The sequence below is a fragment of the Triticum aestivum genome, chromosome 1B, assembly GCF_018294505.1.
Source record: "Triticum aestivum cultivar Chinese Spring chromosome 1B, IWGSC CS RefSeq v2.1, whole genome shotgun sequence".
Lineage (NCBI taxonomy): Eukaryota > Viridiplantae > Streptophyta > Magnoliopsida > Poales > Poaceae > Triticum > Triticum aestivum.
Window position 1 is genome coordinate 192,960,701 of NC_057795.1, and position 20,517 is coordinate 192,981,217.

General features: G+C 46.9%; 1 protein-coding gene and 1 pseudogene across 1 annotated transcript; both read left to right on the plus strand.

Moving 5' to 3' along the window:
• The first annotated feature begins 344 nt into the window (after nt 1–344).
• Nucleotides 345–1,373, plus strand: LOC123115159 (pentatricopeptide repeat-containing protein At3g22470, mitochondrial). The gene is made up of 2 exons (XM_044536402.1): nt 345–708; nt 814–1,373. The coding sequence occupies exons 1-2, from the start codon at nt 471–473 to the stop codon at nt 1,371–1,373; spliced, it is 798 nt and encodes a 265-aa protein (XP_044392337.1). The 5' UTR covers nt 345–470.
• A 1,111-nt stretch (nt 1,374–2,484) lies between these two features.
• On the plus strand, nt 2,485–5,270 carry LOC123077981 (pentatricopeptide repeat-containing protein At4g11690-like; annotated as a pseudogene).
• Nucleotides 5,271–20,517: the final 15,247 nt, after the last annotated feature.

A 20,517-nucleotide genomic window follows, 5' to 3' on the forward strand; every position in this document is an offset into this window, starting at 1 on the left:
TGCAAACTGCAGAGAAAGGAGAAGGACTTATCACCGTTGGGGCCGATTATCGAAGAGGTGAAGCAATTGATGGCATCAAGGGAAAGGTGGACAGTAACCTGGGTTAGACGTTATGCTAACAATGCAGCTCATTTGTTAGCTAGGGAGTGTGTGGCGAATAATGTTTGTAAGGTGTGGTTGCATGAACCACCGGACTGCATCTTGCAGACTGTGTCGGATGAGATACCTGGTTGGGAAATTTAAATAAAGTTCTTAGTGAGTTTCAAAAAAAAAAGCTAGGGATTTGTTGGCGTCAGCCACCCACAACATGTTTGGCAATATTGACGAAGTCAAAGAATCCCATTCGGCCTGCACTCTGGATGAACAAGGGAGAGACCGAACTATCATCTCGCACCAATTCATCCAGCATCTTCCCCTGATTCGTCCCCAGATCCGATCGTTCACTTCCCATCACTAAACTCCCACCAATTATGCGCCGCCTCTCGCCGCTGTTGGCGGTGGCGGTGGCGGAGTCCATCGACGCCCTCCGCTTCTCCACGTGTGCCGCAACGGCGGCCGTTCCATCCCCTCCCAACCTGGACCCCCCTCGCCTCGACCCCTCCGACATCCGATCTCACAATGCCGCCCTCATCGCATATTCTTCCAGGGGTAGTGAGGCACCGCGCCTCGCGCACCTCCCGGCCTCCTGCGGCGCCATGCTAAAGTCCGGTGAGCCTCCCGATTGCTGTACCTACAACACGCTCATCAGCGTACATTGCAAGCTTGCTCTCCTCGCTGATGCCAGGGTCGCTCTGGCTTTGATGCACGAGGCAGGGTTCGCGCCGGACACCTTCACCTACAACTGCCTCATGCTCGGCCTCTGCAGGGCCGGCCTCCTCACAGCCGCGTGCGGGTTGTTCGTGCAGATGCCACGCCGTTGGGGTGCCTACTACGACAGATACTCCTACACTATCCTCATCCAGGGCCTGTGTGTCGTGAGGCGCATTGACGATGCCTGTAGGGTGTTTGCTAAAATGTCGAGGGGCTGGTGCAGACCCGGGGTGCACACATACACTGTGCTGCTTGATGGGCTCTGCAAGGCTAGGCGTGTCAGGGATGCCAAGGCTTTGTTGGGTGAGATGGTCGATAAGGGTGTGGTGCCAAACGTCGTGACTTACAATGCCTTGATTGGTGGACTTTGTCAGGAGGGAAGGTTCGATGATGTGACCAAATTGTTGGAGAAAATGGAGATGCAGCAGCGTGCTCCAGATTGCTGGACATATACCATAGTTGTCATGGTCTGTGGAAGCATGGAAAAGTGGAGCATGGTGCCATGGTGTTGTGTGAAGCCTGTGAAGGGCATTGATTTAACAGTAAATGGCTTCGGTGGATGACAACACTCAGCCATGATTGAGATCATGAGACAAACGGGATTTAACAGTAAATGGCTTCGATGGATGACATCGATCTTTTCATCCGGGAAATCCTCTGTGCTCTTGAATGGTGTACCAGGACGTCAGTTCCAATGCCTCTGTGGTGTTCGCCAAGGAGATCCGTTGTCACCACTGCTTTTCGTGACCGCTGTAGATTTTTTATAGTGTTCAATTAATGATGCTTACAACAAAAATCTCCTGAGCCTACCCTTCCCCACTAGGAACACTACGGACTACCCCGTCATTCAATACGCAGACGACACAATCATTGTTATGCTAGCCTGCCCCACCCAAGCAGCCACCATGAAGCAAATTCTCTCAGACTATGCTGCTTTGATTGGGCTACACACTAACTTCCACAAATCACCCCTGATCCCAATCAACACCCCGGACACCCTCTACCAAAACATAGCTACAATCTTTGGTTGCACTGTGGGAAAGATGCCATTCACCTATCTTGGGTTGCCTCTTGGCACCACTCGGCCTTCTGTTCAGGATCTTATGCCAATGGTGTGTCGTGCTGAGAGAAGGATCACTGCTGCTATGCCAATGATGTCTTATGCTGGTAAACTCTCGTTAGTGAATTCATGGATTACCTCCATTGCCATGTGCACCATAAGATTAAATCCTAAAGTCGTAGCACAGCTAGAAAAGATTAGGAGGCATTGTCGATGGATTAAAAAATCTGACCAAGGTACCAAGAGTAACTCACTGGCAGCATGGGACCTAGTCTGCCGCCCCAAGAAACATGGTGGTTTGGGTATCATTAACCTTAAAAATCCAGAATGATGCTTTGTTGATCAAATTCCTGCACAAATTCTATAACCGCCTTGACATCCCCTGGGTACAACTGATCTGGGATACATACTATCCTCACGCAATACCACATGCCCAGGATCCTTGTGGTTCATTGTGGTGGAGAGATGTTATGAAACTCAGTCCAACAGTCAAAGGGGTTTCTTCGTTTAAGGTGCATGAGGGGTCCTCGGTTTTGTTCTGGAAAGATGCATGGCAATCGGAGATCCTGTCGGAGGCCTTCCCCCGAGCGTTCTCATACACTAATAATGAAGATATGTTTGTTCGGGACTTCTTGACTGTTGTTGCCAACCCACATGAGACATTCCAGCTGCCCCTGTCTTCTCAGGCGTACGATGAATTCATGCAGATGAGTCAGCTTATTAGTGACACCCATTTAGAAGAGAATGGCAAAGACATCTGGACCTACATTTGGGTTGCTATTGCTTTCAAGGCAAAAAACTACTATGACTGCTGCTTTAGAAACATTGAGGTACATGCTGCTTACAAATGGTTGTGGAGATCAAAATCGATACCCAAGCACAAGGTCTTTGGTTGGTTTTTATTGACTGTCCGTCTTAACACACGCAACATGCTCAAGAGAAGGCACTACAACATTGGATCTAACCTCAACTGCTTATTGTGTGGCTTTCACGTTGAAGAGACAGTTAAGCACTTGTTCTTCCATTGCACCTTCAGTGTTGAATGCTGGGATATTGTGGGAATTCATTGGTCTACCCAACAGCACATGCTCAAGTTGCTGGAAGAAGCCAAGCAGGCTTGGGACCGACCGATGTTCATGGACGTCTTTCTGGTAGCTGCATGGAGCCTGTGGAAAGAGAGGAACAATCACTATTTCCAACACATTATGCCCTCTATCTCTTCCTGGAAACAAAGATTCAAGTCAGACTTTGCCAATCTCAAATACAAGGGTTATGAGGATATCAAAGAGTACATTGCTGCCTACCTGACAGCACTAGTCTAGTCTAGTCTAAATAAAAACTCTCTTTACGGTTGTAACACATCCTTTATTTTCCCCAAGTTTTCCTTTTCTTTACCACGCCCAAAGTGGTGTCCGGTGCCATGTAAATATGTAACCCTATTCCATTAATTCAATTGTAGTAGGAGCCTCTCCTACTATTTTCAGCGTAAAAAAAGGGTGTTGCTCTTGGAGTTGCCACTTACAATGTGTTGATTGATGGGTATTGCAAGGTTGGTGATATGAAGGCTGCTCTTGATGTTTTGCAGTTGATGAAGAAGAATGGGGTCAACCCAAATGTCCAAATTTTTAATGTAGTGATCCATGGATTCTGTTGTGACAGTAAAGTGCATCAAGCGATGGCCTTCTTGACACAAATGGTTGGGGCTGGGTTGTCGCCAAATACTGTTACATTCAACCCGCTGATATCTGGTCATTGTAGCATGGGTGAAATTAAGATTGCTATCCAGTTGCTTGGTTTGATGGAGGATTATGGCGTTCTTCCAGATCGACAAACTTATGCCATCTTTATAGATGCTCATTGTGAGGCCGACTAGAGGAGGCTCATTCTCTCTTTTCTTGTCTTCCTCAGAAAGGTATTAAGGCACACAACATCATATATAATTCACTGATTCATGGATATTGCCAAGTAGGTGATATTGATTCTGCTTTTGGGCTGACGAAGAAGATGACTTCAGAGGACGTATATCTGGTGTTCACACCTACAACGCCCTTACTGATGGTCTGTGCAACGTGAAAAGATTGGATAGGGCTATAGATCTACTAGACAAGATGAAGAAGCAGGGGATAGAACCAAGAACTTGTACATTTAACATTCTGATCAAGCAAATGCTTTGGGACAAGAAGCATGCAAATGCTACCAAGATGTATGAGCAAATGATATCTTCTGGTTGCAAACCTAACAAACAGACATATACACTAAAAATCAGTACAGACTAGTTTGAAGGTGCAAGGAAGGAAGGAAGAAAATATAGACGTGTCTATTGTTGAAATGCATGAAGCAAGTGTTTCTCCAGATGTGCAAACATGTAACGCTGTCATAAAGGCGTATAGTGATGCTGGCCTGATGGAGAAAGCCTTCTTTGCACATGTGAAGATGCTTTCTGTCCCTATTGATCCAAATTGTACAACATATTCCATATTCCTTAATCATATGTGTAACAAGGATGATAGTGATGCATTTGATAATGAAAAAGTATGGAAGATGGTAGATGTGAGAAATCTGTAGGAGCTTTTTGAATAGATGTGTAAATCAGATGCTGCTCCTGGCATTAGCACATACAAGGCACTGCTGAGGGGATTGTGTAATCAGTGTCGACTGGAGGAGGTGGAATGGTTGTTGCTAAAAATGCAGGGAAACAACATTCTGTTGGATGAAGACATGTCTGATTATCTACTTGGTTGCTATTGTAACTTAAAGATGTACAGGGAAGCATGCGAGCAATTTAGATCGATGGCCCATCAGAGCTTTCAGCCAGGGCTAAAGTCATGATGCCTTCTCCTTTCTGGCCTTTGTGATAGTGAAGATCATGGGATGGCTGTATCAATTTTCAGTGACATACTTGGCTTAGGGTACAACTATGATGAGGTTGTCTGGAAACTTTTAATTGATTGCCTACATGAGAAGGGGCATACTGGGGCATGTTTAGGGATGCTTTCAGTGATGGATGATAAAAAGTGTGTTGATAGCACTAGGACATATGCATCTTTAGTTCATTTGTTGCTGGAAACTAAATGAAGATCTCGTTTAAATGGTTCACTTGTTGTAGAAACTACTTTGTCTTGGGCTTAGCCCGGACATGGTTACATGGGAGCATAATTTTGGATGAATTCAGCTGGCCTTGAATTTGTTGGAATCTGGTTCTTGTTGTCTCACCATCAGTTGATAAACGTGAGTTTGGTCATGTTCTGGGTCCAGGATTGGTGCAGCCTACATACTGCCATCATTCAATATACCTACACAGTTCAGTGGACTTTCACTTATCATCTGCCTGGAGTCAACATAGAGTTTCCAAATTCCAATACTCTATCAAATTTGGCGAAGCACTCGTGACAGCAAGCTGAATGGACTAGATGGGAGGTATCCCATATTCTCATCGCATCTACTATCTCTTTTTTATCTGTTAGTAGCGTCAGAAGTGTGTGTTTCATATCATATGTTGCAATCACTGCTTTCAGTAGTTTGTTGCATGCGAATATGTGACGTAGAATTTATGGTATTAAACTAAATACTCTTTGATAAACGTTCTTTCCTAAAGATTGCCACACTCAGTTGTCAATCCACATTGCTAGATCAGCACCTGTTTAGTCCTTCACATTGATTCCTGCAAATAATTGTTTTATTTGATGAAAATACTTCTGAATGCATAGTTGAAATGTAAAAATTGTAATGCAGATGTATGGAAGACTTGAGAGAAACACTCTTTTGTTCCCTTCAGAACAAGGTACAAGTATGTACTTCATTCAAACTAGCATTTTTTGGAGCGCCGAATGTTCTGGTACATTCAATGTAGAAGCATGTCATTTTGCAATACCTACTTGATTCCTTTGTTGCATTGCAGCAATTATCTGGGTCTTAACATTCACTGTGTCTGAGTACCCCTTACCCTTAATTTGGGCAGGGAAGGAGCAGCTACCATTTGTTGTATCTTCCAATCATCTACAGAAACAACAAAAGGGTGCTTAACACTGCTAAAAATGTATGCTCTTGTTTCTTTGTTGGTTAACTTTGTCCCCCCTTGTTAATCATTCACGGAGATGAGACCGGACATATGTTATACTTGATTAAATGTGGATCCATGCACAGTACAAAAAATGAAACTATTTTGGTGCCATGAAAATCCTTTTGGTCTCTCGTTTTGATAAAACTTTGCTTGAAATCTTGGTCCACGATGATTCCTGGTTTCCAATGCCAACTGTTTCTGTAATACTCAATTTACCATCAATTGTTCTGTGCAATAACCCAATTAGCTGTTGGCATAAACTATCGGTGTTGGATTGTGTTGGTCACTGAAGATGTGCCGTCACTATTAATCCATATCGTAACTTATTATGGTATATATCAAATGAACTGATCTCAAATTATATGGAGAAACTTGCCATATGTTGGCTTTAGATGCCAGATTAGCTCAAAATGTGGAAAAGGTTGGTGAAACAATATTGTAATGGGACCCAATTGGAGATATCATCTGCCCGCTTGATAGAAAGGGAACCAAAGTACATTCCTTAGCAGTCTGAAGCACTATATTGCTCTTTCTGTAGAGATTACTTTGATGATGATTCAGGATATGCAGGACTTGTAGCCGCTTGTTTGCTGGTCAAAACGATGGGCATTCCATGGTGCAAACGCCGAGAAGTACCCCCTCTGTCCCGAATTACTTGTCTTATATTTGTCTAGATGCATATGTATCTAGACATGTTTTAGTGTTAGATATGTTCATATCTAGAAAAATCTAAAACAAGAATTTTGGAAGGAGGTAATACCTTGTAAGTAAGGCCTTGTGTGAAGGGGTTTTTCATGAGATAAAAGAGCATACTAGATCTATACGTGCACTTTGGTGCGCCGCTCTTCACTGTGACGTCTTCCTTGCAGAAAACCTATTCACATGTTCTCAAATAATAACTCAACGACGTTGAAGAGAACTCTGAGATCAATTCAAATCTTCTTTCTAATTGGCATGGAAGAAATTATGGACTCTTTTCTAATAACAAGCTCGACTCCTATTACTGGATTGTGAGTTATCTCTATTCATCCATCGAAGTCCCGTCTTAGAGCTTGCTGAACTTTGTTTGCCTCTTCGAGCTTCCTCCCACAGGATTGGTAGGTTTTCCAGGTCCATTTTGTAGGTCATGGACTTGTTGTGGTTCATTCCAGTTTTTCCATCTGACATCGCTTTGCAAAAGATTAAAAAAAACATCGTATTTTCTAGAAAAACAAGCTATCACTCTACATCGGCTAACAACAATAAAAAAAAAATCAATGACAGTAGTTGTACGTATCAATCGGGATTGCTAAATCTTAGTCGACTGAGACTTGTGCTATATTCATAAGACCTTGCATGGAGATCCGTGAAAATTTTCTTTTTAACCTTTTCTTTTTCCTTCTTTACTGAGACTTGGTCAAGTCTGAGTCGACTAAAAGACCTAGCCACACCCTTTCTCAATATCTCACTTCGTCCGGAGCACACAATGCATAGTAGTAACCACACATAATAGAGCAAACAAATTTAGCTCAATGTCTCTTATCTGTGAATAAAATTGCTCCAGAACTGTTTCAATATTTCCTCAACAGTAGCACATAACAGCAGCACATATCAAAAAAATGATATCTTCTTTCCTCAATCTTCAGTAGGCAAGCAATACACAGCAGCAACAACAACAGGTCGGCAAGACGGCAACCTCCGGTGGCAGCACAAAGGCCAACAACAACACGACGTGATGACTGCCTCTACGCACGGGGTTCGGCTCGTCTGCAGTCGTGTTGTTACTGTACAGGTGCTGTTGGTATTAAAATCTGCCGTCCATTTCTATCCAAGGGCTCTCCTTCCTCTTCCTTAATCATGTGATTAATCGATAAAATCACCCACGACGACGGCGGTCGCCGGAAAAGGTTGAGAACGCCACGAACGTGAGCAGCAGGTTCGCCGGTATGTTTCGCAACGCTACTAATCTCAGCGCGAGTAGGTATGGTACGTCGCCCCAGGATTCTGGAAGAAAAAGAAGACGCTAACATGGGTGCCGAGCGGCGGCTGCGCGAGCCCATCGCCATGGTGCGCGGCTGTGTGAGGAGATGAGATAGGAGAAGCCTGACATTCTGTCATGATTCATGGTGAGCCAGGGCGATACAGACGAGAAGCGCGAGTAGGTTCGATCTCGACAAGCTGAGGGAGATACACTTGCACGCGGCCATCAAAGGAGTCGGTGAAATCGCTACAGGCGCAGGCCGCGGGCGTCCTTCCTGACGGCACAGCCGTATGGCGGGGTGGTTCATGGCGTACAACTCGTACGCGACCGGTCCATCCGTGTGAAGCGAGGACGAGCTGGCGTACATGCGGGAGCAGTGGCTAGACCCAGCGGATGGGACGTTCTCGGCCTTCTGGCCGGAGAGCCCTTCGAGTGCATGGCGTTCGGCGTTCCACGCAAGGCCGAGGATATGCATCAGGACGGCATTGGCGTACATCCAGATGAAGATGTCTATCATGGCGTGCATGTTGGAGGAGTTTCTGGCGGTGGATGGAGCTTCGGCGGCGGCAGGAGGCATCGCTAACGTTGCGGATGACGGACGGGCTCCCAATTAATCACAGGATTAAGGAAGAGGAAGGTGAGTGCTTGGATAGAAATGAACGGCAGATTTTAATAGCAACAGCACCTGTACAGTAACTACACGACTGCAGACGAGCCGAACCCCCCCTACGCACGCGTGCATGAGCTCCAGTAGTAGAGCCAGCTGGGCCTTCCTCACCACGCCATCATTCACCGTGCTTGTCCATGGCTCTGTTGGCACCGCCTCGTCGCAGCACGGTTTGTTCTCGTTCTTGCTGTCAAGAACACAACTCTTTTCTCCCTTACGAACACACACATGGTGAGAAGACTCAACACACACACACGCCCAAGGAAGAAACCAACACCAGCTTTACCGAGAGCTCTCCTCCTTGATGACACAACCGCTACATTTTTCACAGCCTTCACGGTCAATTTTTCTCACTGACTCAACTGAGTTATATACACAGAAGGTAGACGCACCCACTAACCTAGCCACCATGCTCGGCCACTAACCCAACTAATTCCATGCACTAACCACCTACTGCATGCACATCCATATCCAGTGCGTGGACAGTATATCCTCAACAGCCACACTATTGACCATGCAGCTAACTACTCCTAGCTAATTGCACGGCCAAGTCCAGTCTTTATGCAGCCACATCAACGGTCACGGACCCTGCCAAACTAGCATGCACACCGCCGTTGTGTCCCGCACGTCCTGCGTGTGCCCGACGAGCCCAACCGCACCAGTGCGCCCCACACGTCCCGCGTGCTCCCGACGCGCCCGACGAGCCCGACCGCACCAGTGCGTCCCGCACGTTCGGTGCGTACCCGACGTGCCTGACGAGTCCGACCGCACCAGACGTCGTGGCTTATTCCAACACACACCCCCTAAGCCACGGCCTCGCCATCGCCGGAGTAGCTCATGCCAATGTCGTCACCACGACCGTGACCCCGCTCGCGGACCCGACCTGGTGCACTGACGCCAATTGCATCGTGATCCGTTACGTCTCCGGCGACATATGCCGAGATCCTTCTCCGCCGGCGACACATGCCTGGCGTCCCTCGGCGACAAACGCCATTGATGCCATCGCGCTTAAACGCAAGTCTTCCTGGATGCCGCTTCATGACGTAGCACTGCGCCACTATGTCTTCCGCCGACACGCCGCATCTCCATGCCACGCGCCACTGCGCCTCCACGATCGTCGCGCCGAGCCGCTGCAGCCTCTGCGACACCACGCAGGTCCTTCGCGACCTCCTCGCCTCCACGACTGCCGCTCTCATCGCGAGCACGGCATCACACTGCATCGCTGCGGACTTGCCGCGCACTGCAACCGATGCCTCCATGTCCGCCGCGCGTGCCGCGGACGCCGTCGCACGCCACGGCCGCCCCTCGAACCTAGTCGCTCTGATGCCAATTGTTGGTGCCGCCTCGTCGCAGCACCACTTGTTCTCGTTCTTGCTGTCAAGAACACAACTCTCTCTTCTCCCTTACGAACACACACATGGTGAGAAGACTCAACACACACACACACCCAAGGAAGAAACCAGCACCAGCTTTACCGAGAGCTCTCGTCCTTGATGACATAACCGCTACATTTTTCACAGCCCTCACCGCCAATTTTTCTCACTGACTCAACTGACTTATATACACAGAAGGTAGACGCACCCACTAACCTGGCCACCATGCTCGGCCACTAACCCAACTAATTCCATGCACTAACCACTTACTGCATGCACGTCCATATCCAGTGCGTGGACAGTATATCCTCAATGGCCACACTATTGACCATGCATCTAACTACTCCTAGCTAATTGCACGGCCAAGTTCAGTCTTTATGCAGCCACACTAACGGCCACGGACCCTACCAAACTAGCATGCACACCGCCGTTGTGTCCTGCACGTCCTGCGCGCGCCCGGCGAGCCCGACTGCATCAGTGCGCCCCACACATCCCGCACGCTCCTGACGCGCCTCGCGAGCCTAACCGCACCAGTGCGCCCCGCACGTCCGGCGCGCACCCGACATGCCCGACGAGTCCGATCGCACCAGACGCCGTGGCTTATTCCAACAGGCTCTAGCCGCCTCGACTGTGTCGGCGCCTCTCCCCGGCTCCTGGCTACTCCGCCGTCTACTATTCGCCCAGCCAGCGTCGGCTCCCGGCTACCCCGCCGTCCACCGTCCGCCCAGCCAGTGCCGGCTCCCTTCTCCATCCCTCGTCCACCTCATCGCCAGCGCCGGCTACCTGTGCTGCAGCACGCAAGACATCGTCGCCTTCAGCCCCTCTCGATCTGGAAAAAGATGGGAGAGCTTGGGAAGGTGGAGAAAGACAAGGCTCCCGCCAAAACCCCCTCCGCAAGAAACATCCCCCCCCCCCCGACTCGCCCAACCCGCTCTCGTGAGCAGGGGCAAAACTCTACCCCGGCCACCGCCAGCCCCCTCCCCTCCTTGACCCCCCGGCCAGAGGGCGCCGTAGGGCAAAGCCTGGCTGCCGGTGGCGGCGGGCCTTCTTCTCCCTTCGCGCGGGGCAGTCGCCTTGGGTGTATGCGCGACCTTGGGCAGGGCGCAGCGGTGCAACCATGGCGGTCGTCCTGACGATGGTGGCAACATGTGGGAGGGCTGCTGGGGTCGGTGGAGTGTGCCTGTGCAGGGTGGGCGGCGTCAGGGCTATGATGGTCTAATCCAGATCTGGTGGGCTGCTCCTCCGACTAGCTATTCTCGCGGGCGACGCGGGCTGAGGCGGCGTGGTCCGGTCGTCTTCGGCAGTCCTTGGGTGCTGGAGGTGGCCGGAGTGGGGGCGTGCCATGGTGGGGTGGCGGCGCGTTTGTGGCTGGGCTAGCCTCTTCTAGTGGTGCAGGTCTGTACAGCGGCACAGGGCTCCCCCTAGGGGTCCCGGCGTGGATGTGGGCTGCCACGGCGTGGTGGTGGCCCATGGCAGTGGTTTGGGTCGTTCACGGCGGCGACTGGACATCTCTAGCGTCGGCCCGTCGGTGTATGACATGTGTCGACCTTCAATCCTTCTTCTCGGTCGTTCGTCCGCTATCTTCGTCGATGGTTGGCCCTCCCCTAGCCATGGTCCATCACTCGTCTCGCACGCGGCAGCACGACCTAGGTCGTCTCGCGCCCGGCAGCAGGACTGACCTTGTCTCACGCCCGACAACAGAACTGACCTCATCTCGCGCCCGGTGCCGTAGGATAGGGCGACGGAGACCAGTTTTGGCCCGCCTATTGGGTCTCGGCACTTGGGCAGCCCAGGGGTGCGAAAGGCGGGTCCTTTCCAATCGTGTCTTTGGTTGGGGTAGCGGTGTATCTCGGGTGAGGTGGTGTCAAGGTCTTGGATGCCGGGGCGGTGGCCCTGGTGGTGGTTCCGTGAGGCTCATGGGCAAAGCCCATGGCTTTGGTGCTGCCCAGTTGCCATGGCCGTGTGGGCGGCGCGGTATTAGGGGTGTGACGTTTGGTTGCGGTGAATGGTGGTCGGGGTGAAAACCTGGTCTATCTTCGGATGGACCGGCGGCGACGAAGCTCGTTCCCTTCTTGAAGGCATCGTCGCGGTTCTCATTGCCTTTCGTGTTGCTCCAGGTGGTAGTCTTATGATGGCGACCCAATCTTTCAATGAGAGTGGGGATTGATGGGGAACGTTGCATGGAAAACAAAAAATTCCTACGCACATGCAAGATCTATCCATGGAGATGTATAGCTACGATAGGGGGAGAGCATCTACATACCCTTGTAGATCGCTAAGCGGAAGCGTTTATCAACGCGGTTGATGTAGTCGTACACCTTCACGATCCGTCCCTATCAAGTACCGAACGAACAGCACCTCCGCGCTCAGCACACGTTCAACTCAATGACGTCCTCGCCTTCTCGATCCAGCAAGAGAGGCAAAGTAGTAGATGAGTTCCGGCAGCACGACGGCATGGTGACAGTGGTGGTGAAGAGCAATCTCCGCAGGGCTTTGCCAAGCACAACGGAAACTATGATGGAGGATAAACTAGAGAGGATGGAGTTGCCGACACACGACTTGGTGAATATTGATGTGTTCCGGGTGCTAGCCCTACCTCTCTATTTATATGTTGAGCCCTGGGGTCGTTTCTTGGAGAAAGAGCCTCCTCAAAGTCGATTTAGCCCGCAAGGCAAGAGTCCTTCTTGGACTCCAGGACCAGACACTAGGGTCCTTGGCATCTGGCCTCTGGCCTTCGCAAAACTTCCTTTTGCACCTTCCCAAAAAACCTATGGGCTTTACCCCTTGGCCCAAATAAAGTGTTCTCGCACCAGAACATTTCGGGAAACATCTAAAACCCCTTCCGGTGAATTCCGGAACCCTTCCAAAGACTAAACACTATTATCCCATATATTAATATTTACCTTCGGACTATTCCGGAGCTCCTCGTCATGTCTGTGATCTCATCCAGGACTCCGAACAATATTCGGTCACCAAAATACATAACTCATAATACTATATCGTCAATGAAGTTAAGCGTGTGGACCCTACGGGTTCGAGAATGATGTAGACATGACCGAGACGCTTCTCCATTCAATAATCAATAGCGGGGCCTAGATGCCCATATTGGTTCCTACATATTCTACGAAGATCTTTATCGGTCAAACCTTTATGACAACATACGTAATTCCCTTTGTCTAGCGGTATGTTACTTACCCGAGATTCGATCATCGGTATCTTCAGACCTAGTTCAATCTCGTTATTGGCAAGCCTCTTTACTCGTTCCTTAATACATCATCTCATAACTAACTCCTTAGTCACATTGCTTTCAAGCTTCTTGTGATGTTGTATTACCGAGAGGGCCCAAAGATAGCTCTCCGATACACGAAGTGAAAAATCCCAATCTCGATCCATGCCAACTCAACAGACACCTTCGAAGATACCTCTAGAGCATATTTATGATCACCCAGTTACATCGGGATGTTTGAGAGCACACAAGGTATTCCTTCGGTATCCAGGAGTTGCATAATCTCATGGTCGAAGGAATATGTATTTGACATTAAGAAAGCAGTAGCAATAAACTAAACGATCATATGCTAAGCTAACAGATGTGTCTTGTCCATCACATCATTCTCCTAATGATGTGATCCCGTTATCAAATGACAACACATGTCTATGGTTAGGAAACCTTAACCATCTTTTGATCAACGAGTTAGTCTAGTAGAGGCTCACTAGGGACACAGTATTTGTTTATGTATCCACACATGTATTTAAGTTCCTAGTCAATACAATTCTAACATGAATAATAAACCTTTATCATGAATAAGGAAATATAATAATAACAACTTTATTATTGCCTCTAGGGCATATTTCCATCAGTCTCCCACTTGCACCAGAGTCAATAATCTAGTTCACATTGCCATGTGATTAACACCCATAGTTCACATCGCCATGATTAACACCCAAAGAGTACTAAGGTGTGATCTTGTTTTGCTTGTGAGAGAGGTTTTAGTCAACGGGTCTGCAACATTCAGATCCGTATGTACTTTGCAAATATCTATGTCTACAATGCTCTGCATAGAGCTATTCTAGCTAATTGCTCCCACATTCAATACGTATCCAGATTGAGACTCGGAGTCATCCGGATCAGTGTCGAAGCTAGCATCAGCGTAACCCTTTATGATGAGCTCTTCGTCACCTTCATAAACAAGAAGCATATCCTTGGTCCTTTTTATTTACTTCAGGATATTCTTGACTGCTATCCAGTGATCCACTCCTAGATTACTTTGGTACCTCCCCGCCAAACTTATGGTAAGGCACACATCTGGTCTGGTTCACAGCATGGCATACTTTATAGAACCTATGGCTGAGGCATAGAGACTGACTTTCATTCTCTCTCTATCTTCTGCCGTGGTCGGGCTTTGAGTCTTACTCAATTTCATACCTTGCAACGCAGACAAGAACCCTTTCTTTGACTGATCCATTTTGAACCTCTTCAAAACTTTATCAAGGTATGTGCTTTGTGAAAGTCCTATTAAATGTCTCGATCTATCCCTATAGGTCTTGATGCCCAATATATAAGCAGCTTCACCGAGGTCTTTCATTCAAAAATTCTTATTCAAGTATCCTTTTATGCTATCTGGAAATTCTATATCATTTCCAATCAATAATATGTCATTTGCATATAATATTAGAAATGCTACAGAGCTCCCACTCACTTTCTTGTAAATACAGGCTTCACCGTAAGTCTGTATAAAACCATATGCTTTGATCACATCATCAAAGTGTATATTCCAACTCTGAGATGCTTGCACCAGCCCATAAATGGATTGCTGGAGCTTGCACACTTTGTTACCACCTTTAGGATCGACAAAACCTTCTGGTTGCATCATATAGAACTCTTCTTTAAGAAACCCGTCAAGGAATGCAGTTTTGACATCCATTTGCCAGGTTTCATAATCATAAAATGCAGGAATTGCTAACATGATTCGGGCAGACTTAAGCATCGATACATGTGAGAAAGTCTCATTGTAGTCAACCCCTTGAACTTGTCGAAAACCTTTCGCGACAAGTCGAGCTTTATAGATAGTGATATTACCATCAGCGTCTGTCTTCTTCTTGAAGATCCATTTATTCTCAATGGCTTGCCGATCATCGGGCAAGTCTACCGAAGTCCATACTTTGTTCTCATACATGGATCCTATCTCAGATTTCATGGCCTCAAGCCATTTGTCGAAATCTGGACTCATCATAGCTTCTTCACAGTTCGTAGGTTCACCGTTGTCTAACAACATGACTTGCAGGACAGGATTACCGTACCACTCTTGTGCAGTACGTGCTCTAGTCGACCTATGAGGTTTAGTAGTAACTTGATCTGAAGTTTCATGATCATCATCATCAGCTTCCTCTCTAGTTGGTGTAGGCATCACGAGAACGGTTTTCTCTGATGTGCTACTTTCCAATTTGAGAGAAGGTACAATTACCTCATGAAGTTCTACTTTCCTACCACTCACTTCTTTCGAGAGAAACCCCTTCTCTAGAAATGACCCATTCTTAGCAACAAAGATCTTGCCTTCGGATCTGTGGTAGAACATGTACCCAATAGTTTCTTTAGGGTGTCCTATGAAGACGCACTTCTCTGATTTGGGTTTGAGCTTATCAGGCTAAAGCCTTTTGACATAAGTGTCGCATCCACAAACTTTAAGAAATGACAGCTTAGGTTTCTTGCCAAACCATAGTTCATATGGTGTCGTCTCAACGGATTTAGACGGTGCCCTACTTAATGTGAATGCGGCTGTCTCTAATGCATAACCCCAAAATGATAAAGGCAAATCGGTAAGAGACATCATAGAACGCACCATATCTAATAAAGTACGGTTACGATGTTCGGACACACCATTACGCTGTGGTGTTCCAGGTGGCGTGAGTTGTGAAACAATTCCACATTGTTTTAAATAAAGGCCAAACTCGTAACTGAGATATTCGCCTCTGCGATCAGATCGTAGAAACTTTATTTTCTTGTTATGATGATTTTCTACTTCACTTTGAAATTCTTTGAACTTTTCAAACATTTCAGACTTGTGCTTCATCAAGTAGATATACATACTCAAATCATCTGCGAAGGTTAGAAAATAATGATACCGGCCGCGTGCCTCAACACCTATCGGACCACATACATAGATATGTATTATTTCCAATAAATCATTAGCTCGCTCCATTGTTCCATAGACCAGAGTTTTAGTCATCTAACCCATGCGACATGATTCACAAGTACAAAATGATTCATAATCAAGTGATTCCAAAAGTCCATCCACATGTAGTTTCTTCATGCGCTTTACACCAATACGACATAAACGGCAGTGCCACAAGTATGTTGCACTATCATTATCAACTTTGCATCTTTTGGCATCAATATTGTGAATATGTGTCTCACTAGGATCGAGATTCAACAAGAATAGACCATTCATCAAGGGTGCATGACCATAAAAGATATTACTCATATAAATAGAACAACCATTAGTCTTTGACTTAAATGAATAATCTTCTCGCAATAAACAAGATCTAGATATAATATTCATGCTCAACGCTGGCACCAAATAACAATTATTGAGGTCTAAAACTAATCCCCGAAGGTAGATGTAGAGGTAGTGTGTCGACGGCAATCACATCAACCTTGGAACCATTCCCGAGGTGCATCTCCACCTCGTCCTTAGCCAATCTTCGTTTATTCCGTAGCTCCTGTTTTGAGTTATAAATATAGCTCCTGTTTTGAGTTATAAATATGAGCAACAGAACCAGTATCAAATAACCAGGCGCTACTACGAGCATTAGTAAGGTACACATCAATAACATGTATATCAAATATACCTTTGTTCACTTTGCCATCCTTCTTATCTGCCAAGTATTTGGGGCATTTTCGCTTCGAGTGACCATTTCCCTTGCAGTAGAAGCACTCTGTTTCAGGCTTGGGTCTAGCTTTGGGTTTCTTCTGCGGAGCGGCAACTTGATTGCCATTCTTCTTGAAGCTCCCTTTCTTTCCCTTGCTCTTTTTTTTGAAACTAGTGGTCTTGTTAACCATCAACACTTGACGCTCCTTCTTGATTTCTACCTCCGTTGATTTCAGCATCATGAAGAGCTCCGGAATCGTTTTTGTCATCCCTTGCATATTATAGTTTATCACGAAGCCTTTGTAGCTTGGTGCCAGTGACTGAAGAACTCTGTCAATAACATTCTCAACTGGAAGATAAATTCCTAGCTGAGTCAAGTGGTTATGATACCCAGACATTTTGAGTATGTGTTCACTAACAGAACTGTTCTCCTCTATCTTACAACTATAGAACTTGTTGGAGACTTCATATCTGTCAACCCGGGCATTAGCTTGAAATATCAATTTCATCTCTTGGAACATCTCATATGTTGTGTGGTGCTCAAAATGCTTTTGGAGCACTGATTCTAAGTCATAAAGCATGGCACACTAAACTATCAAGTATTCATTAGTCCGTGTTTGCCATGCGTTCAAAATGTCTAGATTAGCAGGAGCGGGTGGGCTACCTAGCGGTGCATCAAGGATAATTCTTCTGTGTAGCAATGAGGATAATTCTCAAGTTACGGACCTAGTCCGTGTAGTTGCTACTATCATCTTTCAACTTAGCTTTCTCTAGGAACACATTAAAATTCAAGGGAACAGTAGCCGGGCAATTGATCTACAACACAGATATGCAAAAACTATTTAAGACTAAGTTCATGACAAATTTTAGTTCAAATAATCAAATTACTAATGAACTCCCACTTAAATCAACATCCCTCAAGTTGTCTAAGTGATACATGATCGAAATAAACTAACCCGTGTCCGATCATCATGTGAGATGGGGTAGTCTTCAATGGTGAACATCTCTATGTTGATCATATCTACTATATGACTCACATTCGACCTTTCGGTCTCCATTGTTCCGAGACCATGTCTGTACATGCTAGGCTCGTCAAGCTTAACCCAAGTATTCTGCGTGTGCAAAACTGGCTTACACCCGTTGTACATGAACATAGAGTCTATCATACCTGATCATCATGAGGTGCTTCAAAATGACGAACTTTAGCAACAATGCATACTCAGGGAGAACACTTTTATCTTGAAATTAAGTGAAGGGATCATCTTATAATGCTATCGTCGTTCTAAGCAAAATAAGATGCATAAAGGATAAACATAACATGCAATCAAAATATGTGACATGATATGGCCATCATCATCTTGTGCTTTTGATCTCCATCTCCAAAGCATCGGCATGGTCTCCATCGTCACCGGCACAACATCTTGATCTCCATCGTAGCATTGGGGTCATCTCGCCAACCATTGCTAATGCATAGTGATAAAGTAAAACAATTACATGACGCTTACTGACTGACACATAGGTCATACAATAATTAAAGACAACCTGAAGGCTCCTGCCGGTTGTCGTACTCATCGACATGCAAGTCGTGAACTTATTACAAAACATGATCATCTCATACATTAACGTATATCACATCACATCTTGACCATATCACATCACATCATGCCCTGCAAAAACAAGTAAGACGTCCTCTACTTTGTTGTTGCAAGTTTTACGTGGCTGCTATGGGCAACTAGCAAGGACCGTCCATACCTACGCAAAACCAGAACAGTGATTATCAAGTTTGCTGTTTTAACCTTCTGCAAGGACCGACCGTAGTCAAATTCGACTCAACTAAAGTAGAAGAAGCAGACACCCGCCAGCCACCTTTATGCAAAACAAGTTGCATGTCAGTCGGTGGAACCGGTCTCATGTACGTGGACATGTAAGGTTGGTCCAGGCCGCTTCATCCCACATTACCGCTGAATCAAAATAAGATGTTGATGGTAAGCATTATGAACATCAACGCCCACAACTCCTTTGTGTTCTACTCATGCATATCATCTACGCATAGACCAGTCTCTAATACCGTTGATGGGGAACGTTGAATGGAAAAAAAATTCTGCGCACATGCAAGATCTATCCATGGATATGCATAGCTACGATAGGGGGAGAGCATCTACTTATCCTTGTAGATTGCTAAGCGGAAGCATTTATCAATGCGGTTGATGTAGTCGTACACCTTCATGATCCGTCCCGATCAAGTATCGAACGAACAACACCTCCGTGTTCAGCACACGTTCAACTCAATGACGTCCTTGCCTTCTCGATCCAGCAAGAGATGCAAAGTAGTAGATGAGTTCTGGCAGCACGACGGCGTGGTGATGGTGGTGGTGAATAACAATCTCCGCAGGGCTTCACCAAGAACAACGGAAACTATGACGGAGTATAAACTAGAGGAGGCGGGGTTGCATGCACACGGCTTGGTGAATCTTGATGTGTTCCGGGGTGCTAGCCCTGGCCCTTTATTTATATGTTGAGCCCCGGGGTCGTTTCTTGGAGAAAGAGTGAAAGCATTGATATGGTTTACTAGAGTGGGGGTGAATAGGCAACTACCAATTTTTAGCTTTTATTAACAAATTAGGTTTAGCAACAAATAGGTTGTCTAGATGTGCAACTAGGTGAGCAATCTATATGATGCAAACAACAATCAACAACAAGTGCAAGCAAAGGATACAACACAACAATAGCTTGCACAGAGTAAAGGAAAGAGATAACCATAAGTGGAGCCGGTGGAGACGAGGATATGTTACAGAAGTTCCTTCCCTTTGGGGGAAGTACGTCTCCGTTGGAGCGGTGTGGAGGCACAATGCTCCCCAAGAAGCCACTAGGGTCACCATATTCTCCTCACGCCCTCACACAATGCGACATGCCGTGATTCCACTAGTGGTGCCCTTGAAGGTGGCGACCGAACCTTTACAAACAAGGTTGGGTCAATCTCCACAACTTGATTGGAGGCTCCCAATGATACCACGGAGCTTCACCACAATGAAATGTGGCTCCAAGGTGACCTCAACCGTCTAGGGTGCTCAAACACCCAAGAGTAACAAGATCCGCAAGGGATTAGTGGGGGGAATCAAATTTCTCTTGGTGGAAGTGTAGATCCGGGCCTTATCAACCAACCCTAGAAAATCAACAAGTTTGATTAGTTAGGGAGAGAGATCGGGAAAAAAATGAGCTTTGGAGCAACAATGGAGCTGGGGGGAAAAGAGGTATGTCTTCGTGGGGAAGAAGACCCCCTTTTATAGTGGGGGAAACAATCCAACCGTTACCCCCCTTTCATCCCGCACAGAGCGGTACTACCGCTCAGGGGAGCGGCACTACCGCTGGCACCAGCGGTACTACCACGAGCCCCAACGGTACTACCGCAGAGACAGAGAGCAGGGGCCAAAGAGAGAGAAGGGACACATGAGTGAGGGCCCGGGCGGCACTAGCAGCGGTAGTACCGCTCCTACTGTCGCTGCTACTGTCGCTGAACCAGACACGAGACTCGCCGACCTAAAGTCGAGGTGGTACCAGCGTAGAACTGGAGCCGTTCTACCGCTGATGGCCAGGAGCGGTACTACCGCTTGAGGCTATCAACGGAACTGCCGCTCCGGCCCAGTGGTACTACCGATGGCTCCTCCCATGTGTCACTTCCACGATAAGGGTAAACTCCAAGGGAGAGGGAAGGAGCTGGGGG

What these genes read in the sequence shown, in the direction of transcription:
- LOC123115159 (XM_044536402.1), top strand. Translation starts at nt 471, where the DNA reads ATGCGCCGCCTCTCGCCGCTGTTGGCGGTGGCGGTGGCGGAGTCCATC. An exon ending in CGGCGCCATGCTAAAGTCCG is followed by an intron (nt 709 to 813) that starts GTGAGCCTCCCG and finishes TGCACGAGGCAG; the next exon opens with GGTTCGCGCCGGACACCTTC.